This window comes from Zonotrichia leucophrys, chromosome 9, assembly GCF_028769735.1.
Source record: "Zonotrichia leucophrys gambelii isolate GWCS_2022_RI chromosome 9, RI_Zleu_2.0, whole genome shotgun sequence".
Taxonomy (NCBI): domain Eukaryota; kingdom Metazoa; phylum Chordata; class Aves; order Passeriformes; family Passerellidae; genus Zonotrichia; species Zonotrichia leucophrys.
Window position 1 is genome coordinate 15,821,723 of NC_088179.1, and position 24,704 is coordinate 15,846,426.

At 55.0% G+C, this 24,704-nt stretch overlaps 2 protein-coding genes across 11 annotated transcripts in view; one reads left to right on the top strand and one right to left on the bottom strand.

The window, feature by feature from the left end:
- The first annotated feature begins 1,762 nt into the window (after nucleotides 1-1,762).
- On the top strand, nucleotides 1,763-5,381 carry LOC135451705 (deoxyribodipyrimidine photo-lyase-like). 2 transcript variants are annotated; one of them, XM_064721148.1, is made up of 10 exons: nucleotides 1,763-1,871; nucleotides 2,039-2,301; nucleotides 2,482-2,627; nucleotides 2,767-2,949; nucleotides 3,097-3,255; nucleotides 3,580-3,778; nucleotides 3,868-4,020; nucleotides 4,265-4,386; nucleotides 4,487-4,646; nucleotides 4,823-5,381. In XM_064721148.1, the coding sequence occupies exons 2-10, from the start codon at nucleotides 2,070-2,072 to the stop codon at nucleotides 4,972-4,974; spliced, it is 1,506 nt and encodes a 501-aa protein (XP_064577218.1). In that variant the 5' UTR covers nucleotides 1,763-1,871; nucleotides 2,039-2,069; the 3' UTR covers nucleotides 4,975-5,381. The 2 variants fall into 2 exon arrangements, with proteins under 2 accessions (XP_064577218.1, XP_064577219.1); XM_064721149.1 differs by having other exon boundaries at nucleotides 1,764-1,871; nucleotides 2,044-2,301.
- A 398-nt stretch (nucleotides 5,382-5,779) lies between these two features.
- RUBCN (rubicon autophagy regulator) overlaps nucleotides 5,780-24,704 on the bottom strand; it is a 29,512-nt gene continuing 10,587 nt past the window's right edge. For 4 of the 9 annotated variants that reach the window (XM_064721146.1, XM_064721138.1, XM_064721140.1 and 1 more), the window contains exons 3-23: nucleotides 23,253-23,336; nucleotides 22,160-22,319; nucleotides 21,880-21,986; nucleotides 21,202-21,342; nucleotides 20,825-20,990; nucleotides 20,058-20,609; nucleotides 19,461-19,505; nucleotides 17,512-17,607; nucleotides 17,226-17,341; nucleotides 16,520-16,721; nucleotides 16,059-16,160; nucleotides 15,212-15,286; nucleotides 12,531-12,591; nucleotides 11,881-12,013; nucleotides 11,422-11,567; nucleotides 11,051-11,115; nucleotides 10,296-10,534; nucleotides 9,822-9,883; nucleotides 9,483-9,636; nucleotides 9,019-9,112; nucleotides 5,780-8,257 (exon numbers count right to left, since the gene is read on the bottom strand). In XM_064721146.1, the coding sequence (XP_064577216.1) occupies nucleotides 8,094-8,257; nucleotides 9,019-9,112; nucleotides 9,483-9,636; nucleotides 9,822-9,883; nucleotides 10,296-10,534; nucleotides 11,051-11,115; nucleotides 11,422-11,567; nucleotides 11,881-12,013; nucleotides 12,531-12,591; nucleotides 15,212-15,286; nucleotides 16,059-16,160; nucleotides 16,520-16,721; nucleotides 17,226-17,341; nucleotides 17,512-17,607; nucleotides 19,461-19,505; nucleotides 20,058-20,609; nucleotides 20,825-20,990; nucleotides 21,202-21,342; nucleotides 21,880-21,986; nucleotides 22,160-22,319; nucleotides 23,253-23,336 (2,964 nt within the window). In that variant the 3' untranslated portion in view covers nucleotides 5,780-8,093. The remainder of the gene's footprint in view (nucleotides 8,258-9,018; nucleotides 9,113-9,482; nucleotides 9,637-9,821; nucleotides 9,884-10,295; nucleotides 10,535-11,050; nucleotides 11,116-11,421; nucleotides 11,568-11,880; nucleotides 12,014-12,530; nucleotides 12,592-15,211; nucleotides 15,287-16,058; nucleotides 16,161-16,519; nucleotides 16,722-17,225; nucleotides 17,342-17,511; nucleotides 17,608-19,460; nucleotides 19,506-20,057; nucleotides 20,610-20,824; nucleotides 20,991-21,201; nucleotides 21,343-21,879; nucleotides 21,987-22,159; nucleotides 22,320-23,252; nucleotides 23,337-24,704) is intronic. The other 5 variants (XM_064721139.1, XM_064721143.1, XM_064721141.1 and 2 more) reach the window with 5 other exon arrangements.

Consider the following 24,704-nt stretch of genomic DNA (forward strand, 5'->3'; position numbering starts at 1 on the left):
CCAGCCTGGTGGCGGGTGGTGCAGCCTGCTGGGTTTGCTGGTGCTGGGTGCCAGCCTAGGTGACCCAGGAGCGCTGTCAGCTCTGCTGCCCCTTGCCTGTGGTGTGGTGATGTTGGAGGCTGCCAGGCTGCTCTGCTGAGCTGCAGGAGCACTGGGTGTGAAGGCATCCATTGGCATCTCTGGGGTGGAGGTTGCAGGACGAGAGGAAGGGAAGGTGGCTGCAGTGCTTGAGCTGGTGTTGGCCAGTGGTGCCATGGTCTCTGTGGGTGTCAAGGAATTTGGGAGACTCAGAGATGTAGGGTTTGTCATATCTTTGACAGTGGTCCCTGCAAAGAGGTGGGAGACAGCACACAAGGGCTGGCAGTGAAAGGCTGGGACCACGGCTGTGCTGGGAATGGTGCAATATTACTGTCACCATGAACTGCCCAAGTCTTGCATCAGCCATGGATCATCAGGAGTGGGGATTCCCTGTCCTGCATGGACCAAGCACGTGGATTCCCTGAACAGCAACGTGAAAATCAGCCAGGCTGACCACATAAACCCCCAGCCTGACAAAGCAGGAACAAGCCATGGCCATTGCTGGTTTCAGGGCAGAAACTCCTCTGGCCACCAGTCCTCAGACCCATTCACCCATCTTCACCCTTCCCTGGAGGAAGTCAGACAAACCCGTCTGACAGGAAGAGCCAAGCAGGAACTGGTGACCGTGAGACAGTCTGAAAGTGCAGCAGCAGCAGTTTAAACAAACCTTCTGTGCTGCAGATAGTCAGGAACTGATAGCAGTGGGTGTAAATAATGGCAATGGGGAAGTGCTTTGTGGAACTAGCCCCACAAAGGAACAAACCCCAGCTTGCAGCTCAGGGCATGTCCATGAGGGACCTGTTGCAACCCACAAAAGCTCTGGGAAGGGGTTGAGGGGTGCAGCAGGAGGGGAGCTATAACTGCAGGTCAAGGCTCTCAGGAGGTAGAAGCTGCAGGTTTATTCCCAGTGCTCCACTCAACACTGCTTTTTGCATCAAGTGCAAATGTTGGGATGGCATTTGAAGGTCTCCAGGCCTAGTACCTCCCAGTGAAGTTGCCATCTGGGCAGGGCCTACTGGGCAGATTGTAGCAAAAGCAATGAGCCCAGCAAGGACCAAGGCTCAGCAAGGGGTCCAGCTGAGCCTAAGGTCTTCTCTTCCCAGATGGAGACCCACATCAGAGGCAAAGAAATAGAGCTCGTTGCTTGTGTTCTATAAAGCACTGCCCTGTTTGCTCACTAGGACAGGGATGTCGGAGAGCAAACAGCATCCAAAGTGTTTCACCTCAGTGGGCAAAGCCACCCCAGGGCCTGCCACCACCCTGGAGTACGACGCTCCTCCTTCATCCCCCCACCCCATGGATATCTCCACACACCGCTCAGCCCTTACCCAGTGAGAGATCCAGCATAGCGAGGCTCAGCAGCAGCAGGGGCAGCCCTGCCGTGCCCCGAGTCATGTCCAAAGCCAGCGCCCCAAGGCCTTGCAAGGTGAGGGACCCGAGGGCACAGGGCGCGGGGAAGGCGCCAGCAGGGAACTACGCTGCCGAGTGATGGCTGGAGGTAGCTGGAGCTGCTTCCTTGTTCCCGGGCGGACGGAGGGGAGGCACCAGCGGGCACGGACACCCCTCCCGGGGCAGGTGCAGCGCCCTGGGCGCGCCGGGGCCATGGCAGCAGCACCTGCGCCCCTGTGTGGGGGCGGTGCCGGTGGCGGAGCCGCGCCCCTCGGGACACGGCCACGCCCGTGGACAGGCCCTCAGCGCCCGCCCCGGCTTGTGTAACACTCGGGCCGCGTGGCTGCCAGTGGGGATCGGCACCGGCATCGGCACCGGCATCGGCACCGGCACCCGGAGCCCAGGTATGGACACCAGGAGCGGATCGGGCCGGGGACCGTAACACCGTTATTGCCCGGTTCCCGAGGAGCAGCACGGGCAGGGGACCGGCATCCCCCGGGCTCTGGGGGCGGGCCGGGCCCGGGATTCCCGGGAAGCGCGGGAATCAGTCCGGCCTGTGTTCCTCTGGCAGCGCAGCCACGCTGCTCCGGGCGGCGCTGAGGATGCGGCGGGCACGGGGGAAGCGGAAGGCCGAGGCCACGGAGGTGCCGTGCGTGAATCGGAGGAGGACAGAGGGAGACGAGGCGATACAGGAGGCCCGTCGGAGGGCGGCCCCGTCCGTTCGAGAGTTCAAGTACAACAAAAAGCGGGTTCGCCTTGTCTCGCAGGGCTCGGACCTGAAGGATGATGCTCGGTGCATCCTTTACTGGATGTGCCGGGATCAGCGAGTGCAAGGTGAGAACCGGCTGGTGGAAGGGGCTCCCAGGGGTAGTAAAAGCGCTGGTCCCTCCTTCGATAACTTTGGTGCTGGCCCCACTCTCTATAGGGGGGTCTGGGGGGAAACTTCCTGTGAAACCCCATCCCCATCCTGTCGGTGGAGCACCCTCCTGACGCTGCCCTGTGTATTTTCCCCAGATAATTGGGCTTTCCTCTACGCCCAGCGCCTGGCCCTCAAACAGGAGCTGCCTCTGCACGTCTGCTTCTGCTTGGTGCCCAAATTTCTGGAGGCCACCATTCGCCACTACAGGTTCATGCTGAGGGGCCTGCAGGAGGTAGCAGAGGTACAGCCACGGGATGTCCGTGCTGGGTGGGACAGGGCAGATGGGGAAGGGGGAGGCAGATCCATCCCTTCAGCAGATGCTGCTTGGGTAGGGTTTGCAGAGCCATGACTGTCCCACAGCCATTTCCGTGTCGCTGCAGGAGTGTGCAGAGCTGAACATCTCCTTCCACTTGCTGCTGGGCTATGCCAAGGATGTGCTGCCCGCGTTTGTGACGGAGCATGGTGTGGGTGGGCTGGTGACAGACTTCAGTCCCCTCCGCCTCCCCCGGCAGTGGGTAGAGGACGTCAGGGAACGCTTGCCAGAGGATGTGCCATTTGCACAGGTGGGTGCCAGCACTCTGGGAATGGGAAACTGGCTGGTGAGATGTGGGACAAACTTGTCTCCTGTGTCTGACTTGAGCAGAGAACACATGTGTCGTGTTGCCAGGATTGTTTGCTTCTCACACCCTTCTCCTCTGCTTTGCTGCCAGGTTGATGCCCACAACATTGTGCCCTGCTGGGTTGCCTCCCCCAAGCAGGAGTACAGCGCCAGGACCATCCGGGGCAAGATCCACGCTCAGCTCCCCGAATTCCTCACGGAGTTTCCCCCTGTTGTTCGTCACCCACATCCGCCCTCCTGCCCAGCAGAGGTACCAGTAGGAGACACTCAAACCCATTCATGGGCAGGTCTCAGAGTGTTTCATAAGTCCTTTGTGATCCTGGGAGGGGTTGGCAGGGAATAAGGACAGTGACCTGCCTGAGGTCACACACAGATGGTGTGGAGATGAGGATGCCCTGGGGAAAGGGAGGTTCCCACCTCATTCATTCAGTTCCCACATCTCTGCCATGCAGAGGGCTAGTTAAAAGGAAGAGGCTGGCATGGACTGGGGACTTTGCTGGTTGGGGACATAACATTCAGGGCAGCCCTCACTGAAGAGATTCTGCAGATGACTCACTGCTTGGTTGCCGCCCAGCCCATCGCTTGGGAGGCCTGTTATTCCAGCTTGGAGGTGGACCACACCGTGAAGGAAGTGGAGTGGGCAACCCCTGGCACAGCTGCAGGGATGGCTGTGCTCAAGTCCTTCATTGCAGAGCGGCTGAAATCCTTCAGCAGCCACAGGAATGATCCCAACAAGGCGGCTCTCAGCAACCTCTCCCCGTGGCTTCACTTTGGTGAGTGTCCCAGGCTTCTCACTCTGCAGCAGGACTGAGCACTGTAGCTTTGACCAGCAGCCTGACTTGGTGCTTCCCCATGTCCCCAGGCCAGGTTTCCACCCAAAGAGCCATCCTGGAGGTGCAGAAGCAGCGGCGCAGTTACAAGGACTCGGTGGATGTGTTCGTGGAGGAGGCTGTGGTGCGGCGGGAGCTGGCCGAAAACTTCTGCTACTACAATGAGAACTACGACAGTGTGCAGGGTAACATCCTGGGTCATGCTGGGTGCCCAGCTGCTCACTCCAACTTGGCAATCCCAGTTCTGCTAGGAGAAGGGCTGTGGGGGCACTAATGTCCCATTGTTTGGTCTCTTCTGGAGGTAGGACAGAAGCTGACGAGTGCCCTCTTCAAGACTGGTGCCTCCAGGGCACAGTGGCCTCAGTAGACTGGTTCTCAGCACCCTGCAGAACAGGTTGCTCAGTGTTGCCCTTCATCTCTTGCTCACAGGTGCCTATGACTGGGCACAAACCACCCTGAAGGTCCATGCCAAAGACAAGAGGCCTTATCTGTACAGTCTGCAGGAGCTGGAGCAGGGAACCACACATGACCCACTCTGGAATGCTGCCCAGGTACTGCCCTACATCTTCCCCACAAAATGCTGAGATTTTTTCTGAGGCATGGAGGTGACCTGCCATGGCCTGACCCTCATGGCTGTCTCCGTCCCTGCAGCTGCAGATGGTCCGGGAGGGCAAGATGCACGGCTTCCTGCGGATGTACTGGGCCAAGAAGATCCTGGAGTGGACGCACTCCCCTGAGGAGGCCCTGCAGTTCGCCATCTACCTCAACGACCGCTACGAGCTGGACGGGAGGGACCCCAATGGATACGTAGGCAAGCTGCAGGCTGGGGGCACGGGCTGGGAGGCCTTAGCTCGGGTGGCCAGGGCTGCAGTGGGGGCTCTCTGCAGGCAACTCCAGCCCATCCTGCCTTGCACTCAGATCCCCCTTGCTCTCTGTGTGCCCCTGAGCAAGGGGGAGAGCTGACACCAGTGTCCCTGTGCCTGGCAGGCTGCCTGTGGTCCATCTGTGGCATTCACGACCAGGGCTGGGCAGAGCGGCCCATCTTCGGCAAGATTCGCTACATGAACTACGCGGGCTGCAAGCGCAAGTTCGACGTGGAGCAGTTTGAGCGTCGCTACAGCCCCACACACTCCCAGTGACACCCTCTGGGCTGGGCAGATGTGCCTGGGCCCAGCTGCCAGCTTGCAGGGGTCACTCTGGGATATCAAAGGGCCCCCTGTAGCAGCAGCACGCTCCAGGGTTTTGCAGGTCTTTGCCATCACCCGCTGCTCAAGTTGTCACACTGGGGCAGCTGCTGGAGCCCTTCCACTGGCACAAGGTTGCTGGCAGCTGCGAGAGCCTATCCTCAGCATGCCTGTGCCTGCCAGAAATCTTTCTACAACCAAGGCCTCAGGAGCAGCCCAGGTCATCATTGCTGCTGGTAACCACAGCTGAGATTTCGGCTGAGCAGAGTGTTTCTAGGGAAAAGCCCCCAGGAAGAGGCTCTTTATGGAGCCAGTGCTAGGCTCTCATTTTTTAACAGTTTTAAAGTTTACATTTTTTATCACCTGTGTTGATGGTGTTTATGGGGAGGTGCACAACACTGCTGTGAAGGGAGAGCTGGCTGGTGTGGAATGGGGATGCAAGCATGGACAGGGCAGCCAAAGCCAGGCCCCTCTGCCAGCAGCAAAAGCAGGCTCTGGAAGGGGACAGACATTACAGAGAGCCCCTCACTCAGTGCCTTGCACCTCCTGCCCTGAATCCAGTGGGCAGTTTGCAGGGGCAGGCCACAAACCAGATTAATTAGTCAAGGGGTAGTGACAATAACCCCCTCCCAGTGACTGCATCACCAGCTACATGAGCTGTCCCTTCCACTGCTCAGCAGCACTCCCTGCCTGCCCCATCACCTCCAGGTGGGATACACACCTTTGCCCCACCTGAAACAACGTGACAACACAACCAGACTCCTTATTAACGTCGTTTATTAAGGACGGCATTTAATTGCTGTGCTGTGCAATAACAATCCCATTGTGAGGGCTCCAGTTGAGGGCCAGGGCAGCCCCCAGCTCTCCCTCCCAGAGCTCCTGTCGTGGCCAGTTCCAGTGTTAGCTGTAGTGGTCAGTGCTGGGCAGCAGTGTCAGTGCTGGGCACAGGCTTGCCCTGGAGACCTGTGCCAGGTTTGGGGGTCCTGCTGCTTCCACACAGTCCATGGTGGAGGGTGGGAACCATAACTAAGCCAGAATTCCTTCCCTCTTCTCAAAAAGTACTCAGTGCTTTTAGAAAGGGATCTGGGCAGCCTCTCAGCTGCTGTCCCATGACGTTAAAGTGCTTCAAACAAAATAGGGTGGATGGAGGTGTGCTGCTGAGGCAACTCCAGGGAAGGGGGTCCCAGATCCAAGCAGCAGCAGGAGGGCTTGGCTTGGGCTTGGGGACAGGCAAGACCAAGGCAGACCAGCATCTGGCAGCCCCAGGGCTTGCAGAGACAGTGAGAAGAGCAGCTGCTCTTCTGAGGAAAAAAAACAGAAGCAAGACACAAGGCAGTAAAAATCCCAGGGGAGCCAGTGGGGAGCTGAGCCCTGCTTTCAGGACTTGGTCATGGTGCTACAGGCAGGGGAGAGATGCAGCAGCCCAGCCCTCAGCAGCAAGGCTGCAGCCACATCTCCTGGACCCAGCCTCTTCCCCTCTCCCCAACCCTGCCACCCCCTCAGGGAGAGCCTGTAAGTCACATCCCAGCCTCGAATCAGGGCATGTGCTGCCACTGCCCCTTGAGGCCTCCTGCCAGTGCATTGCTCTCTAGTCCCTCAACACGCTCCTTGCACGTACACAGGCCACACCATCCTTCCTAGCACCCCACATCCCACCTGTGCTCAGGTGGTGCTGCACATGCCATGGCCAAAGCATCCCCCCACGATGCAGAGGCACCTCCTCAGCTGGGCACAGAGCTCACCTTGTCCCACAGGTCTGACCCTGACCCTGCAGAGCTGTCACTTGTGCCAGGTGACACAGGTGCATCAGTGAGGAACCAGTCCTTGGCAGCACCCCAGTGCCAAACCCCTCCCCTGGGTATCCCCATTGCAATCAGGCTGCCTGACCATCCTACCACAGCACAGCTGGGAAGCTTCAGAGTTTTGCCTGGCTCAGGGACCCTTCCTGCCCCAAGTGAAGCAGGAGATCCTGCTGGGAGAGGGGATCAGCTCCATCCAGGGGTGAGGAACCAGGAGCAGGATAGCCCTGGAGATTTTATACTGCTGAGTCCCAAGCAGATCACATGCCCCCGAAGAAGGCATTTCAAGCAGCACCTCCTTGAGGGGAACACACAGTTAAAAATACAAACAATCACATTAAAAAAATAAAACCAAGTCCAGCAGATTAAAAAAAGAAAAACACACAACTAAACAGGCTTGGGGATGCAGCTGGAGGGATGAGCCTTCACCTGCATCCTGACAGGTCTCAGGCAGAGAGGCAGCTCCACACAAGGCAGGTTCTGGTGCCACCAGAGTGAGGTCCCATGTCATCCTTAAAGGAGGATGTATCTCCCTGGTAGGACAAACTGGCAGCATGAGGAGGAAGTAGGGTCAGAAGCCTCACCATGTCCCATGGAGGCAGATTTCTATGGAGCCATGGGATCTGCCTGCCAAAAGTCCATCAGCACATCCACTTGTGCAGCTGCTCCAGGGGCAATGTCCCTCTGCAGCACAGGGAAATCTGGCATTTTCATCATTGCCACGTCCTCTGCTCTGATTCTGGAGTGAGAGCAACTGCTCTCCAGCAGTGTCCCACAGCACATTTGAGAAAGGGAGCTGTTAAATACACAACCAACCCCAAACCCCACCCTCCCTCCATGCACACAACCCCCAGCAGCAGAATGGAGGATCACAGGACTGAGACCTGATTCCCTCCTCCAAGGAGCAGATGTGACCAGAGCTTCCTAGTAATACAGCTGATGAGCAGCAAGTGCTGACCCTTCAGGGGACCCACAGGGATGGACAGCACAGCCCTGCTGGGTCCAGCATGAACAACTGCTCGTAAAAGGTCCCTGTTCTGCCTGCAGGACAGGCAGGAGCAAGCAAAGGCATCAGGGAGTTGGAGTGGTACCTGGAGCAGATCCACACGGTGGAATATGCTCCTTTCCCAGCCCAGCAGAACTGTGAAAAGAAATCCCTTCAGGACAGTGCTCCAGGCCTCCCAGCAGTCCTCATGCCCAGTCCGTGTGGCTCAGTCTCTGCGATGAAGGCCATGCACATAACAAACCCATGATCTGCTCCTTGGCTGCTGGTGCTCACGTGGCTGGCCCTGGCTCTGGCAGCTGCAGCTCCCCCTCGCAGTCCGAGCTGTCGGGCTCCGTGCACTGCCTGTCCAGCCGCTCCCTGCGCGCCTGGAGCCGCTCGCACCGCGGACAGCGGCTGCTCTTGAAGCACGACTTGTGGTAGCAGGCCTTGCACTCTGTGAGGGAGAGCATGGCTGAGTGCTGGGACAGGCTGCCTGACACTCCACAACCCAGGTGCCTCACTAGCTCATGAGCTTTGGAAGCACAGGAGGGAAGATTTCTGCTCTGCACAAGGTCCCTCCCCAAGCTTTCCTGATACTCCAAGGAAACAGTGACTTGGTCCCAAGTTTTGTCTGGCACTGCACCTGCCAAACCAAGGCTTGCATGTTGTCAGGAGCCATTTCATGCCAGTTCAGAGGCTGGTCCCAAGATGTAGGGCCACGCTCTACTCAGCCATTAATATTGGGCATTATCAAGGATGTCCCTGAAGAGGCCTAGGGATTTCTTAGCAGGCAAGAAGGGCACAGAGATAAAGCCTTCAGGCTCTCTCTGCTCTGCAAGCTCAGCTCCAGCCATCCAAGCAGGGCAGGGGAGCTGTGTGCAGGCTGCGGCCTGTCCTGTAACTGCAGCAGGAGGGAAGCCAGGGCTCCCAGACACCTGCTCCCTGCAGTGACAGCCCAACTGCCCACAGCTGCCAGGGCAGGCAGCACAGAGCGTGGTCAGGAGGGGACCTACATGCTTTACCATGCCACCAAACACTGTGACAATGATGATCTGCTGCTGTTGTAACATTGCAGACACAGACCATGCACAGAGGAACTCTGGTCTGGCTAGCTACAGCTCTGTACCTCTTGCCAACACAAATGCCACTCAAACTGGAAGCAGACCTTGGTGGCCCCAGGGTCTGTCCCCTCCCTGTTTTTCCCCAGTATCTCACCTTCACACGTCTTGCATTTGTTGAGCTCAAAGGGAAAGATGATGTCGTCCTCATTCTGGCAGAACTCACAGATGAAGCCTTTGGCTTGGCACAGCTGGAAGGAAAAACAACAAAGAAAAAGCAGCTAAATGCTCATCTCTCTGGCAAGTAGGACAGAAGGCAGAGTGGAGCAGGACAGCAGGCCACAGTGCCCTGCTCTAACTATGTGGGACAGCCCTTCCCCAGCATGGAGCACAAGAAGGCTGAATCAACCTGTGTCAGGGGTGAGGGAAAACCAAAACAGGGTAGCAAATATCCCATTTGTGCTGGGTAGGAGCTCTGTAAAGCAGGCAGGAACAGTTAGCATTGAATCAGTTAATTTGGTGGCTGCTCTGCGCACCAAAGCCTCCCCATCAGTTATCTTTGCAGCAAAGCCTGCTCCCAAGGGTCCAGAGCCATGCAGGAGGCAGGAGAGGAGGCCTTACCATGCACTTGTCAATGTGCAGGCTGCCTGCCTTCAGGAGCTCTGTCAGGCGAGGCATCAGGTCCCCTTTCTTGATGGCACTGAAGTCACTCAGCGAGTAGAGGTGCAAATCCTCTGTCAAGTGGCCAGGCACTGTGTCAAAGGAGTCCAGGAGGCTGCGAGGACAGAGAAACCAGAGCTCAGAGCAAAGTGACTCCAGTAAGACCCCTCCCTTCACTCCTTGTGCTTTCTCTCCCCCTCCAGGCCCCCTTCTCCCCAGAGCTCAGTGCAGAAGCTGCACAGATTCCCAGTGCAAGTTGCCTGGGACAGAACCAGGACAGCAGAGCAGCCCAGCACTCACTCTTTAGCCAGCCGGCAGGTCTTGAACATGTTCTTCATGTGGAAAAGCTGGATTCGCAGCAGCTGGAGAGGAAGGGGCACAAAGAATCAGTAAACAGAGCATGGTCCTCGCCCAGGCAAGTCTGTCCCATTCCCTGTGCTGCTGAAATAGCTGCTGCTCCTCAGCTGCTGCTCCCTTGTTTCCAAGGTATTTACATCACACAGGGCAAGGCAAGCACAACCATCGTCATGTGCTCCAGTTTATCCAGGAGATAAACTGAAGCCCAGCTGGATACCAGCCAGAAATTCCTATGAATTTGACATTCCTATGCCACTGAAGAAATCAGAAAACATGAATAGAAAGATACAGTGATGAGATTTTAAGCCTCCAAAACTGAAATAGCTGCTTTTCCCCAGCTTCCCCGAAATACAGCTTCCAGTTTGCTGCCATCCACCTCACCCAAACTCCACTCAGGAGGCACAGAATGGGTCTTACCCTCACTTGGTTGAGAGCCTTCACTTTCTGGTACAGGGCAGGGTTGATAGCTTGCACGTTGAAGAGTGGGTCACTCCAGATCTTGCTCAGCAGGTCTTTGGAGAAGTTGCTCACGTAGTACTTGCTGAAGTCCCACTTGCGCAGGATGCGGCTGGGGATGACGGTCTGGGCGTTCTCGTGGCAGCACTGGCAGAAGTACTTGCCCAGGTACTCGCAGTACCGCAGCCGCTTGATGTAATCTGGCCAAGCCCAGGCAGACAGGCAGGGTCAGCCCAGGCACGGCCTCTGCTGCACTCCCAACACTGCTCAGCATTTCCCACAAGCAAGGAAAGTGTGCCAGAGTGCTCAGTACTGGGCTCTGCAAGCACTCTCTGACTGCAAAAGCCTTTGGGACCAATAGTCCAGTCTCGTGCAACCACATCTACCTACATCTTCAGGGAAGAGCTCTGCAGCTGCAGAACTAGCTGGGAGCTTGAGGACCCAACATGAGACTGCCTTACAAGAGTCAACATCTGAAATGCCCTCTAAAGGACGAGCTGGCTGCTCTTTGCCTCCACCAGCTCTGTGACCTCCTAGAAGAAAAGGCTCCTCTGTGGATGGTGCACACCAATGTGCAGGCAGAGCTGGCAAAGGCAGTGTAGCACTGCTCTAGGGACCTTATGCTGAGCCCTACCAACACCCATTCACTCAGCATCTTCCCACTTGTTTGCAGTTCCCCATCACTCTCCAGCTCAGTTCAGGCTCCCAATACTCACCAGGGTCAGTCCGGATGCCACAGCCTGCACACCGGTAATTCTGCTTGGCCACAGCCACCTTTCTCCTGCCCAGACACAGAAGACAACATGCATGACCCAGCCCTGGTGGTACCTGGTACCAGCACAGGCCTGGGAGGTTTATGGGGACAATACACTCAAGGGAAAAAGCCCCACTATGTCCTGGGTCACACCAAAGGCTCTAACCCCAGGCACTGCCTCCATTTCACCATCTCACAGTGGTGACCACTGTGGATTTACCAGGCTCAGAGCAGGGAAACCCCAGCAACCAGAGGATAAGCACCCTTGGTGTGGATGGGGAGGGGATGGGAAGGGCAGGTCCCCTGAGAGCCCCCAGGCACACGGGTCCTTACGCTGGGGCCAGGTGAACATTGAAGATGATCTGCGGCCGCGGCGGGGCCCACTCCAGGTTTCCGCGCACTCGAATCCTCAGCTTGTAGATGTCAGCGTGCTCTCCATCGTCAGGAGAGATAGGCAGAGAGTCAGGGATGGGCAGCAGCTGGGAGAGGCAGGCAAGAGGGTCAGATCCCCATCTTGTAGGCAGTGCACCTGGCTGGACTGCCAGAAACCTGCAACCGCAGCCCTCTGGAGAACTGCCAGGCACCAAGCCGCCCCTCAGCTGAATTGGGGGCTGAAGAAGGGCTGTCCCTCAGGGATCTGGACACTGCTGGAGGAGGCTGCATCCATCTCCAACCTCCTCCTCAAGCTCCACAAAGAGAGCACTGGGACAAGCAAACCCCCTCAGCAGTGCCCTGAAGCCAGGGGTTCCAGGAAGATCAAATGCAATCAGTGACAGGAACTCACAGCCTTACCTTCTGTGGGGCATCATGCTCAGGGACCAGCCACTCCAATTCAGAGGCAGCTGGGAGCTGCATGCCCTCAAACTGCTTCAGCAAGCCCATGGCCACCGCCTCTGCCGAGTTTGAATTGAGGAAGGAGTGGGATCTAGACAGCAAAGGAATTGTTAGTACTGGATCTCACAGCTGTGCCCACCTTGCAGCCCCATGCCAGTCCCAAGTCAAAGATCCTCCTTTCCACTCTGGTACCTTAATTCTGCACTGCTACACAGGTTTAAAATTAATACACACAATTGATTTCTGTCTTTGCAAATGTGCCCAAGCAAAGCTGGCTAATGGCACCACAACAACTGTTCAGAAGAGCAAGCAAAACTTAACTCACTTGGCAAAACCTACTCCTGTTCACAGGGGTAGCAGCGAAGTGACAGCCAGTGCCTATGTAAGCCATAAACAACTGCTGTCCCAGTATGTACCTAGCCAAGCAGCTGCCAACCATGGACACAGCTTTGTACTTCACCACAGAAAGCAAAGGGGTCCCCACAGAGGGAGGGAGGGAGGGATATGTACTCCAGTGCAAAACAGAAACTGATGCACATGGAAGAGCAGAGCTGGGCAGGAAAGAGAATGTGGTACCAAGATGTGTCACCATGAGGCTGAAGACGTACATGGAGTCCGAGGAGAGAAAGGACTTCCTGCTGGAGTCTGGGTTCCTCTTGATGTCTGCATCTGAATCACAAACAGACAAGGTGGAACAGATGGGACGGGGCCAGGGATGCACTCACTTCAAACCAAAGCTTCAAGGTAAAACTCATCAAGCTGTTCAAAAGCACAAGAACTACAGCATCAACTTCTACCAGTGGCACAGAGCAGCAAGGAGGGGTGCAGTCTAATCAGCTGTCAGAACTACCAGGGAAAGGCATGGTGCGTGCTGTGAGCAGCCTGAAGTTTGGGGGAGACAAGTGGCTGCTGGTACAGGTCACACAGCAAGTCCTAACAGTAACATGGCCTGGAATAGAACACACACAACACAGGAGCCTGGAGAGCAGGACTGCAGGGTTAGCAAGAAGGTTTAGTAGCTCTCTACACACAGGATAGATGCTGGAAGGGATTAGCAATGGGTTGTAGAGCCCTTCTCTCTATTTGACTGTAACCTGTGAGATCAGACATTGGCCATGGCAGAGTCTGTCAATGCCTGCACAGCCAGGGCTGGCAGCCTGTGCCCAGCACTGCCCTGACACAGCAGCACCCTGCAGCGAAAGGGCCAGCAGCCATGGGGCCAGCCCTCTGCACAGGTCACAGACCCATCTCCTGAGGAGGGAGGGTCCAAGGTAAGGTCAGGACACTGCAGTCCTGCTCCCTACACCCCTCAATCAACTCCCAAAGAGCCCTGGGCTGCCCCACAGCTTGGGTAGCCAGCAGTACCCAGTGGTACCTTCACTACTCATCATTCTTTCATCTAGCAGGTTAAACCCTAACAGGGAATCCATCTCAATAGTAGAAAACCCCTATGTCAGGACAACTCCAGCCATATAACACAGACAGAAGCAGGCAGAAACCTGCTTCATGGCAGATAAGGCTCCCAGAAAAGGGAAGAAGGTATGTAAGGGGAAAATACTACAGGCCAAGGCCAAAGCCACAACCTTCATCCCAGTAGGTGTGCTGGTTTGTACCTCTGGGGAGCTCCAGAAATGGTCTGCAGTGACCACACCACCCCCAAACAAAAGCCTGTAGCTTCCCCAGTGCCTGGCATGGGGAGGCACAGCTCAGGGCCCCTGCTCCTGTACCCCAAGCAGGCTGACTCACACAAATCTGCAGAGAGCCCACAGGATCCCAGCCAGGCCCCAGCTGCACACTGAGGCCAAGGGTATCAGAGCCTGTGATGCAAGGGAATCACAACCTGAGCAGAGTGTCCCCCTGCCCCAAGCTTCTCTACAGAGAGCAGGACTGCCCTAGCAACAAAGGGAGCAAGTCCTGCTAATTTACAGACTCACACTACTGGAATTTAGCTTGGACATTTGACCTTCACTGTTTGACATCCATTGCTAAAACAGGCAAAGGAAAGCATTCTAATGTTAAAGATTCCACATATCTACGTCATGCAAACTGAATTCTAGCTGCAGAAAACAGGAAATTCAGGCAAACAGCCTCACAACCTTGTAGGGCACCAGCCAGACACACCTGCCATGCTCTGGTGCCCTCTGCTCTGCACAGAAAGGTCCTGCATGGCCCTAGACTATGATGAACACGAGCACATGGGGCACACACAGGACAGAGTGGGCCAGGGGCTATGGGGAGGCAGAGCCAGCACACTCAGGCATTGACATGGTCTCAGAGATGGCAGAGGGAGCCAGATCTGACCCCAGGCTTCCACAGGAGCTAACACTGGGATACTGACACTGCTCGCCTCCCAACATTAATTGTAAACACTTCCCAAATCCTCATTAGCTACCCAAAACACCTCTGCTGCCAATGCTATCAAGTGGGATAGTCCCCAGGAAGTTTGTGAACAGCCCCCAAATCTAAGGACATCACCCCACACCTCTGTGCCAGCTTCAGCCAGGATCACAGCCTGGTCTGTGAACACAGGAAAGATCTGAGCAGCAGCAAACCCAGCAGGAGCAACGTGCTGGTGCTGAACACCTGACAGTGGAGATCAGCAGCAGCCCAGCAGACTGTTCCCTTGCTAAAGCAAACAGGGAGCACATGAAGGTTATTTAAACACCGCCAGCAGACCAGACCTAGTACTACTGTAAACAATAAAAACACTAAGCTGCATGTGATCCCAGTGACCAAAACCTCCAGCATGAACAAACTGCCTGTGCCCTGTCTGATGTCACTACTTCTCCCTCCAGAACTCCTTTCTAGAAAGATTCCACTCCAAGTCAAGTCTGAGCATGAGACTAAAGGAAATCTTTGCTACAGATCAAAGCTATGGCATTCCAGCTCTACCAAGTACAGCAGGATAATGCTCTCCAAGGCACTTGGGATGGAGACCTGGTCCCCCATTGAAGAGGACTCTGATCTCATTCAGCCCAGGCTCAGCCTTCAACATCTACAGAGGTTCACTGCCCTGTGAAATCCTACCCCAGGCAAGAGAGGTCTTCACAGAGCAGGCATTTTGATATATCCAAAATACTGCACAGCAAAATGCCCTGGGGGATGGAGTCCATAGCAGAACTCCTCTGAGTCTGCTCTACTCAATCCTGCCACAGCTTTTCTTGCTGACATCTGGATGATACTGTAAGTAATTCCCAGCTGTGAACCAGGCAGGTTTGGAAGAAGTGTGCCCTGCACACACACACACACCTCGCACACACGCGCGCGTGCCAGGAGCACTGCAGGGTACCTGAGAACAAGGAAGCCATTGACACTGAGAGGCCGTTCTTGGACATTTGAATCAGGTTAGATCCATCGTTACCATCTGTATGACATGGTGATGACAAAACAGTTGACTTCAGTGCTTCAGCCAGGCCACAGAGAAAGGGCATAAAACAAGAGCAGCACTCACACGAGGAGAGCCCAGAACTGAATTCACACACTTCTCCCTGGGCTACAAAACTGAGCTCAAAACCTCACCCTCATGGACTGAAAGGAGAGGTTGCTGTCAATAGTCAGGAGACAAGAAGTTTAAAGCTGAAGACTGGACAACTCCACCTTCTTTTTAAAGTAAGAGAGATGGAGGTACTGCTGAGAAGTAAGTCATCCACTTCAGAGGATGAACAAGGCTCTGAAGGCCAGGGACTTGGGCTGGTCTCCTGTGGGTGATAAGCTCAGCCACCCAAGCTGCCAGGAGCAGAGATTACAGGATTGCAGGTTGGGATGTGACCAATACCCACCATCCCAGAGGTAAGTGGTCAGAGCTATGGTTCCTGCTGCCTGGGGAGGAGAAGAGAGGATGGCAGCTCTCCCACCTCTTTAGCTGTGACCACAGTTATGTGTACCAGGCAATGAAATGGAAACCACCTACCAGCCAGAGGCACAGAATGTTACAGGGTTACAGAAGATTTTGAAGGAAAGTCATGCCACCACATGAGGGAAACAGATTGCTCTGTGTGCTCTGCTTATACATTTGCTTGGGAAAAGCCATCTTGAATGCCAGAGGGACAGAGCCTTTTTCAGCAGGACTGACCCCAGCACAAGCACACCAGAAGTCTGTTTCTATGGAAGAAGCTAAGACAGCCCTTCCCTCCTACCTCGGATCTCATACTCTTCCACATCCTCGGCAGAGCCAGAGTCAGAGAGGCGCATGGAGCCGTGGGAGCTGAACTGGGACCCACTGTCTGTTGCCATGAGACCTGTGAGGAAGGCATCACAGCCAGGTCACCAGTGGAAGTGCTCCAAAGGGGCACTGACAGCTATGGGAGATGGGGATAGCCAGGTATGGCCAGGAAAGGAGGGATGGGGCTCAAGGATGGAAAACACTACAGGTTCAGAATGAAATGACATTCCATCACTCAGTGCCAGCAGTGTTATCAATGGATGGTATCTATCACATTATGGTCTTCAATAGCAGCAATTTCACAAATCTTGGCACCACTTTGGTAGCAATTGAACTCTTTCCAAGGAATGGGCAGGAAGGCAGGCAGCTATAGGATAGGCAATGGACAGAAAACCCACATCCCACCAGCTGATGAGCCCAAAACACATCACCCACTGTCTGAGCCCAGCTCCTGGCAGGCAGGGAACAGGTGCCTGGTGCGGATCTGCTGGCGCCGAATGCGAATCTTTTGTTTAAGCTCCTGGATCTCCTTGTCACTGTCTTCCTCCTCCTCCTCCAGCTGCCGGCTCATCATGTTGCATTTCATCAGCTCAATGGCAGCGATCAGGGACTCTGAGATGCTGAAGTGGGCGTTCTCCTGCAAGAGCAAAAGCATTCAAGGCTATGCCTTGGACAAACTAGGAAGACTTGGTAAAATTTTGTTCCCCACCTATGCCAGGAAAGAGCTTATTACTCATGGATGGTGGCAGAAAGATGATAATCTCTGTCAAAACATGACTCTTCTATCAGTATCTAGAAAACAAAGCCTTCTTGGCTTTATTTTCTAGGTACTGACAGAATAGTCATAAAATACAAGAGGCAAAATACAAGAGGCATCCTACAAAGAGGATGTGCAACACATCCACTCTGAGGGTTCAGCACACAGCCCTGAGGGGCACTAACATGTTGCAAAGCTGCCATGTATATGACAGATGGACAGATCCCAGCTACCAGACACCACCAAGGAGCTCAGCCCTGCAGTTCTGTGCAAAGCTCTGCAACAGGCAATACCATGGCATTATCCTCCCCGTGGCAGGAAGTATCCCTGAACCTGCAGTAAGATACATTCCCCAATGCACACAGGTGCTGCTGCTTCCCTCACCTTCTCCAGGTCTGCACAGCTGCCAAAGTCCTGCTCAGAGAGGTAGCTGATGAGGGACTGCCCTTCAGAAGGTCTCCTGAACATCCCTTCCCCCGAGCTCAGGTACTGCCCAGAGTCTAGAAATGCAAGAGACACCGGTATGAGGGAAGAATCTGCTATCCCTGTGCCACCAAGTCCTGCCAGCACCCTGCCAGCATCCCACAAGCAGGTGCCAGCACTTGAGGACACTGCAGCCCATGGAAGCTGACCAGGACTGAGTGTCCCCCCTGGGGCTGGCTGTACTCACCATACTCCATGTAGAGGGAGCTGGGTGTGCTCAGTTCACTGCTCTGCGTGGAAGCACAGACCGGCCCTCTCCCTCCACTGGGATCACCGTGGGACTCTGCAAGGGAAGATGACACCAGGCACACGTCAGTACCTCAGAGGTGCCCTGCCACTGCACAGGGTGAAATGAAAGGGGCTTGGCATCACACACACAGGCACAATGGATGGAAATAGAGACATCTTCCTGCTCCATGCCACAGCTGAGGGCAAGCCCAGGAGGAGACAAAACCAGAAAGGCATTACAGGCAGGAAAAGGGGAATGAAAGAGAGAAGATCATGAGAGACATGAACAGTCACATCCTGAGCCTTCCTCTGTTTACCCCAGAGTTGAGTTGGGGGACACAACAGGCTCCAACAAGTATCTCTTGCCAGCCCTTTCTTCCCGAGGGAGCATTCTGAGGGCAAAGTTATCCCCAAAACAGAGAACAGGAGACACAGGGAAACATGAACCACCAAAGGATCTGTGGGGGCCCCTGCCCTGCAAAGCAGCCTGGACACCAGTGTGAGGAGGCATCTGAAGGACGTGCTCCTGCTCCACTGCACCCAGCCTCCCCACACACAGTGCTGGAGCCTGGGAGCAGTGCTCAAGGTGACCTCCACGGGCTGTGGGCAGGGCTCTGCCCCTTGCACACACCGTGGTGCAGCTCCCGCCAGACTGAGCCAGTGCAGACCGCCAGGAGCTGGCCTGAGCACAGCCCAAGGACAGGTGGTGCTCCACAGAGAGCCATGGCCCCAGGGAGCACCTGGACAGAGTGCCTGGGTGACAGAGGACTGCTGAAGGAGACTGAAACACCTTGCCAGACAGGGAGGAGCACAGAGCTCTGCATACAGGGCAGGTGCCAGCTGACAATCCTGAGCATAACAGAAGGGCAACCATGTCCCTTCAACCTCCCACTCACTTTTGCTCCCAGCTTTGTGCCATAACTGATATGGCTGGTGGTCTCTGAGCCCACCAAAACCAGCCTCTCCCTGTCAAGGCCATGAAGCAGCAGTTACCAGGATGGAGCCTGGGATCAACCTATCCCACAGGCTGGGAGAGAAGAGACTTGTCAGGGTAGATACTCTCACAGCTACTCACTGCAGCCTGACAGGGTGCCCTGCAGCCACCTCAACACAGAAACCACCTCATGGGGTTGATGCCTGGGGATGCCACATACAACAGAGCCTACTGCTGAAAGGTAAAGCAAGGCAGTGCTCAGCATCATCTGCTGGAGGAGGACACAGGGCTGGACACATCTCTCAGAACACCCAACAGCCCCAGGGAGGAGCCTTCCCAAACACAGAACCCTCAGCACCCAGATGTGAGCTGGACAAACCCAGTGCCACTGTTCATTGAATGCAAAACAAAACAGCCCATTCTGTTGTTGAGCTGCTGACTTTTTCTGCACACGGGCCAAAGGGATGGCAGCACTTCAGCATTTCTGCTTGGGGTAAAACCTGCCCTGAGCCCAAAAGATCATCCAGAGTCTCAGCTGTGGGTACATACACTGGAAATCAGTCAACATCAAACCTCCCTGTGCCATGAAATAAAAGGAAAAAATAGATGTCCAAGCCCATGTCTGGTTAGTTGCCAGCCCTTATTCGCTAGGAAAGAGAGGAAATCTCTCCTGGCTTCTGAGGCAGTGGGTGGAGGGAAGGGCAGGGGATGCAGCTCAGAGACTTGGTGGCCAGCACTCCCTAACGCCATGCAGGGCAGCTGGAAACACTTCTGGGTCTGGGCCACTGCTTCCACAAACCAAGCTGGGAGCTTCAGTCAGGCCACATGCATAAACCAGACCACACTTCAAAGCATCAGCTGGGACACAGCAAAGACTTTTTTTTTGTTTTCTAAATGAACACTAATGGATTGATGGCAGTCCTGAACTTGATGCAATGATCACTAATGAAGGGCTGTTATACTGGCTCCCAAACCTGCCACTGGATCTTCTATTATAATGGTGATATCCCTGAGGCCTCCTAGGCAGACAGAGGAGGAGAAGGGCAGCGTTAAGGGAGAGAAAACAGAGACAGACTGGTTATTACTCAGCAAGGTCCTCCACTCCTCCAATGAAGGCAGCATCAGGACAAACTCTCACTAACTGGTTGTCCCCTCACACCCAACTCTCTCCACCCCCATGTACTCACTCATTCAAGACCACAGGAGAACCCAGCAGGTTACCAGTGGGATGACATCCTACCAGCTGGATGAGCCCAGGCCCCAGTCCCATATCCCAGCCAAGCAAGCCCAGTGAAGAAGAACAGCTGATGCCACAGCATTGCTGCCATTTTCTAAGATTTTAGTAAAAGCTGGCAACACCAGTAACAGTTCCAGCCCAGGGCATTCTGGGAAGCAAGATGTCATCCCATCATTCCAGTGTAGAGCTGAAAAGCTAAGGGAAAAGACCAACCACTTGCCCACTGTCCCTCTCTCCAACGTGATCCATGGAATCAAGGGGGTGGCCAGCACCAGCCTTCTGGTACCAGGGACTCCCACACCCAGAAGCCATCCCAGAAAAGGTGTCCCATTACCGTGCAACTTCCCAGAAGTCACGTTGGTGTCAGAGTGTGAGCGCACGTGGCTCTTCTTGAGGATGCCCTGTGGAGCTGAGGACTGTCCCTCTGAGAAGCTGGACCGGCGCAAGAGGCTCAGGCCCCTGCTGCCACCTCCGCTTGCCCCCTGCTCCCCCAGGGACGAGACTGAGTCCAGCTTCTGGGAGCTGCTGGAGGAGAAGAGTTTAGAGCTGCTGCTGCTCTTGGTGCTGCTGGTGCTGCTGCTGCTGCACGCCCGGCCCCGGCGGCCCAGGTTCCCAATGGCCAGGTACTCTGGCCCGTCATTGACGTCACTCTGTGGATCATCCTGACTCCCTGTCCAAGTATCCTCACTCTGGCTGGTGGTGCTGGAGCTCATCTCGCTGGCTGGAGAGAGAGGGTCTTTGTGTGAGGGGACGTGGAAGCGGGTGGCAGAGCTGGGCTGCTCCAGAGGGGACCTGCCCTCGCTGAAGGAGGAGGAGCGGGTGGATGGGCAGCGCTCCTGGGGCTGGCTGGAGTTGGAGCTGCCACAGGAACTCACTGGTCTCCTGTCTGGACAGAAGCAGGAGAATGATTTCACACACTGGCACAAGGATGTCTCCTATATCCTATGGCTATAAACTTGTGGCTTCACACCAACACGCACGCCCACCAGTGCAACTCCTTCCCTCCCATCATGGGCAGAAGTCTTCCATACTCATCCACCCACGTAGGCAGATAAAAAAGATAAAGTCTTTTCTGGGTCTACCCTGAGCTCCCCAGCCTACCCTTGATACCTGAGAGGCCAGAGGAGGCTGGATGCTGGAGGCTGGAGAAGGACCCAAAGCAGCGCTGCTGAGTGCAGGGGGCAGCAGGGGCACACGGGGATGCAGCGAGGGCAGTCAGGCTCTGACTCTTGGTCACTGGAGATGGATTGTTACTTTTCCTGGTAAGCTGAAGAGAGGTGGCATCATCAATAAATCAGCATCTATTGGGCCACATGTAGCAGCAACAGAAAGGGATCAACCTGCAAATGCCAGGTCACCAACCACAAAGGATGCGGCAGCCCTGGGAGCACGAGGGTGGGGAGGGGAAGACACGGCAGCACAGAAGGGAAGCAGTTCTGTGTTCACAGCTGCAGGACAGATTCCCACTGGGAAATTACCAGGCTCTCAGTGACATGATCCAGGCAGCCCAGTGCTCCCGGCAGACGGCTCTGGTGTCCCTCAGCACTGTGCTCACACATGTCCCTTGTCCCAGCAGAAGGCTCTGACGCGCACAGGGATGGCAGTGACGTGCCGGCCAACTGAAAGAACACAACCCCCATTTAACAAAGCCTCACTAATTGCTCTCTTTTGGGGACTCTGTACAAAGAAGGCAGCTGCTGCTTCTGTCCTCTGCAGAGGGGCAGCTGGTGCAGGGCTGCACAGGGGTCATTGGCACCCAGGTGTCCTGGGGTGCTGCCCATCCCCTCAAGAGCATGACTGTCCCTCATGACCAAGTAGCTCTGCATGCTGGCCCTGAAGCCTGGGACTATTGGAAAGGGCTTTAAAGATGCCTCTTACAAGGAACTGGTCCTCAGATCCTCTAACTCAAATCTATAGTGCAAAACTGAACCAAGGTGCTCCACTACAGGCTCCACACAGCCATCTCCCCCACCCTGACCCCTTACAGAACAAGGACCAGTTCCCCTCTCTCCTCCCCTCTTGGAGCAACTTTAACTAGTTCCAAGTCCAGCTCCTCGTCCAAGGGTCCCCATACCCTGAAGGTGACCTTGAGGGAGCAGCCACAGCCAGTTGGCATCTGGGGAGAGCCAGATGTAAAATCTGGGACCCCAACTCACCATGGAGGTGTCAATCTGAGCCAGTAGCCTGGGGTTGTTCTGCTCAACAGCCTCCAGGCACTGCAGCATGGCCGTGACGTGGGCGTCACTGAGCAGGAAGGCAGTATCTGGGGAGACAAAAATGCTGCTCAGGGGAGTCCCTCTCACCCACACAGTTTGACACACCAGTTGCTCACATGCAAATCAATTTTTCTGCTGTCCTCTCTCACTCCCACACAGCTTGGAAATGCCACCAGCTAGATATTTTCCTAGTGAGAAGGAAAAGGCCCATTCTCCTTACCTGTGTAGAACTTCCTAATGTACTGCCGGTTCCCCAGGAGCGGCCTGAGCTGAGCTGACAGGCAGTGGCACTGCAGGCTGTGCTGCAGCCACAGCTGGGCAATGGCTTGGTCCCCTGGGCCCTCGGGGTCACGCTGGCCACTCTCCTGCAGGCTGATGAACTGGAAAGGGATGTCAGGCACAGGTTAAGGCAGGCAGAGACAAGAAGGGGAACAGAGCTTGTTCCACTGCATGGCTTTGGTCCCCTTGATAACAGCAGCTTTCACATGCCAGTCACTGTCAGCAGGAAAGAGGGCATGTCCCAGCAGCTCCTCAGCCACCAGGGAGACAAAAGCACCAGGCAGGAACAATGCTTCAAAGGTCAGCCAGTGACCTAAGTCCTCTGACAGCCACCAGCACAATGAATTTCTCTTGCACACTCTCCCACCCATGAGCGTTGTCCCTGACCTGGAGCAACCCCATGCTTCCAAATCCAATCTGACCCCGGTGGTGAGGGTCATTTTCCTGCTGACACATTAACTGGAAAAGGCTGTGGCAATGCCTGAGCTGCTGCAGCTTGCAGAGCTGGACTGAAGGTACACCCCCATTCCCCCAGCAGCAGGCTGGTCACTGCTGTGTCCAAAGGGGCTGGCATAAATGGCCAGCCCTTGGTGCCCATCCATGGCAGGAACCATGGATGTCAGCACAGGGCAGCTGAGGACCAGAAGCCACATGCCAGTGGCTGGCACAAGTCAGGAATGGGAGAATAAATGCATGGTGAAGCCAAAACCCAGAAATGGGACAGCCCAGACCCTTAGAGATCTGCACAGAAACATGAATTACCCCTGTGCACACACAAGCACTGCTTGTGCCAGTTCCCTTGGTGATGCCTGCTGCACCCAGCCCAGCAGCATAAGCAGCCAATTGTCTCAGCCTAAGCCACACTGAGTTCCCAGTTCACAGCCTGTACCCAACACCACGGCTGTGTCAGCCTCCACAAGCCATGGAGCAGCTTTACTCCCAACAGCCCAGGCAGCAAGGTCCCACGGGTGAGGCTCCAGCCCAGCTGCCCTGTCCCCTCCCAGTGGGCACACAAGGCCACCCCCAGAACCCACCTTCTCCAGGTGATGAGCAGAGCCCGGGCTCAGCCAGCGAATGTCCTTCACAAAGTGCCAGTAATCCTTCTGTCTGCAGCACACCTGCCAGGACAGCACAGTCAGGTGCCACCTCCCCGGTGCCAGTTCAGTGAGCACAGCCCCGTTAGCCCCCTGCTGACACAGGCCATGCTGTTTGCCTCAGCTTTATTCAGACAATGAGGGGTTCTCTTAGTTATTCTTCCCCTCAGAGAGGAACTGCAACAGCGTTTCTGTTTTCCTCTCCACCCTATTGGTTGTAAGCACAGACCCAAAAAGTGTCTCTTCACCAAAAAGCTAATTATTTTTACTTCCATCCCTATTTCCTCTTTCACAAGTGACAGAGGAATGGCTTCTGTTTTGGTGGTTTATTTGGTTTGGTGGGGGAGTAGTTTGTTTTATAAGACTAAAAAACCAACGTGACGATTTTAGTTTTCTAGACTGAATTTGGTTTTCTGGACAAACAAATTAATTAAAATTAATTCATAAGTTTAAAAACCTCTTACCCTAGTTTTCTTAATGTGTACATATGGATTTTTTCACCTTTTTTTTTTTTTCAATTCCCAACTGTAGGCAAAAAGCTTGCCAAGAAAATAAAAAGTAAACGGAAATGTTTTGCTGGAGCAACTGTGAGCCAACTGCTGTTAGGAAGATGGATTTTTATGGGCCTCCTTTTGCAACTCCTATAACTTGATTGGTGTCACACATGCCTGATAGAGGAGACATTCCTGAGAGGAAGAGCTGTCTTTGCCTACAGTAAAAGCACTGAGGAAGGTAACACACCAACCCTGCTTTGCATGTCTGGCATGAATGGCTACCAACAGACAGACCAGCATAAATCATTTAAACCTCACTCCCTGAAGCCTGTGAATAGCAGGTCTGTCAGAAGGGAGCACTGCACTCCTCACATGGACAAGGCAGCTCCTCTCTCTGGCCATCTCCCAGGGCAGGTCCCTGGTCCAAGCAGCTGGGGACTAACAGGAACAGAGCAGCACATCAACTAATGCTGTCTGCAAACTTAATAAATCCAGAGAGCCAAGGTCCCTGCTCAGACAACCTGCCAGTCTGGCTCTTCCTGGAGGCTTTTAAGCTTGGGCGCAGCACTGCACAGGTGCAGTTTCCTGATCTGGCACCCAGCTGGCCCATGCAAGCTGCCTGGGGCTCCTCTGTGCTGTTCTCTTCTCTCTGGGTGGCAGAGCCACTGATGGGATGCCTGTCCCCAGGCAAGCCCTACAGCCTTGTTCAGCCTTCCACACTCAATAAATTGTGCTGGTAATTGCAAGCTGAAGGGGAGATCTTTAAGCCTCTGCACACAAGTGGGAAAGAGAAATTCTTCCAGGCAGCCATGGAAGGGGGAAGGCTGGGTGAGCAACTGCAGGCACAACAAGAGCCTGGAAAGAGTGATCCCATTCACGCAGAGCGTGGGGCTGGCTG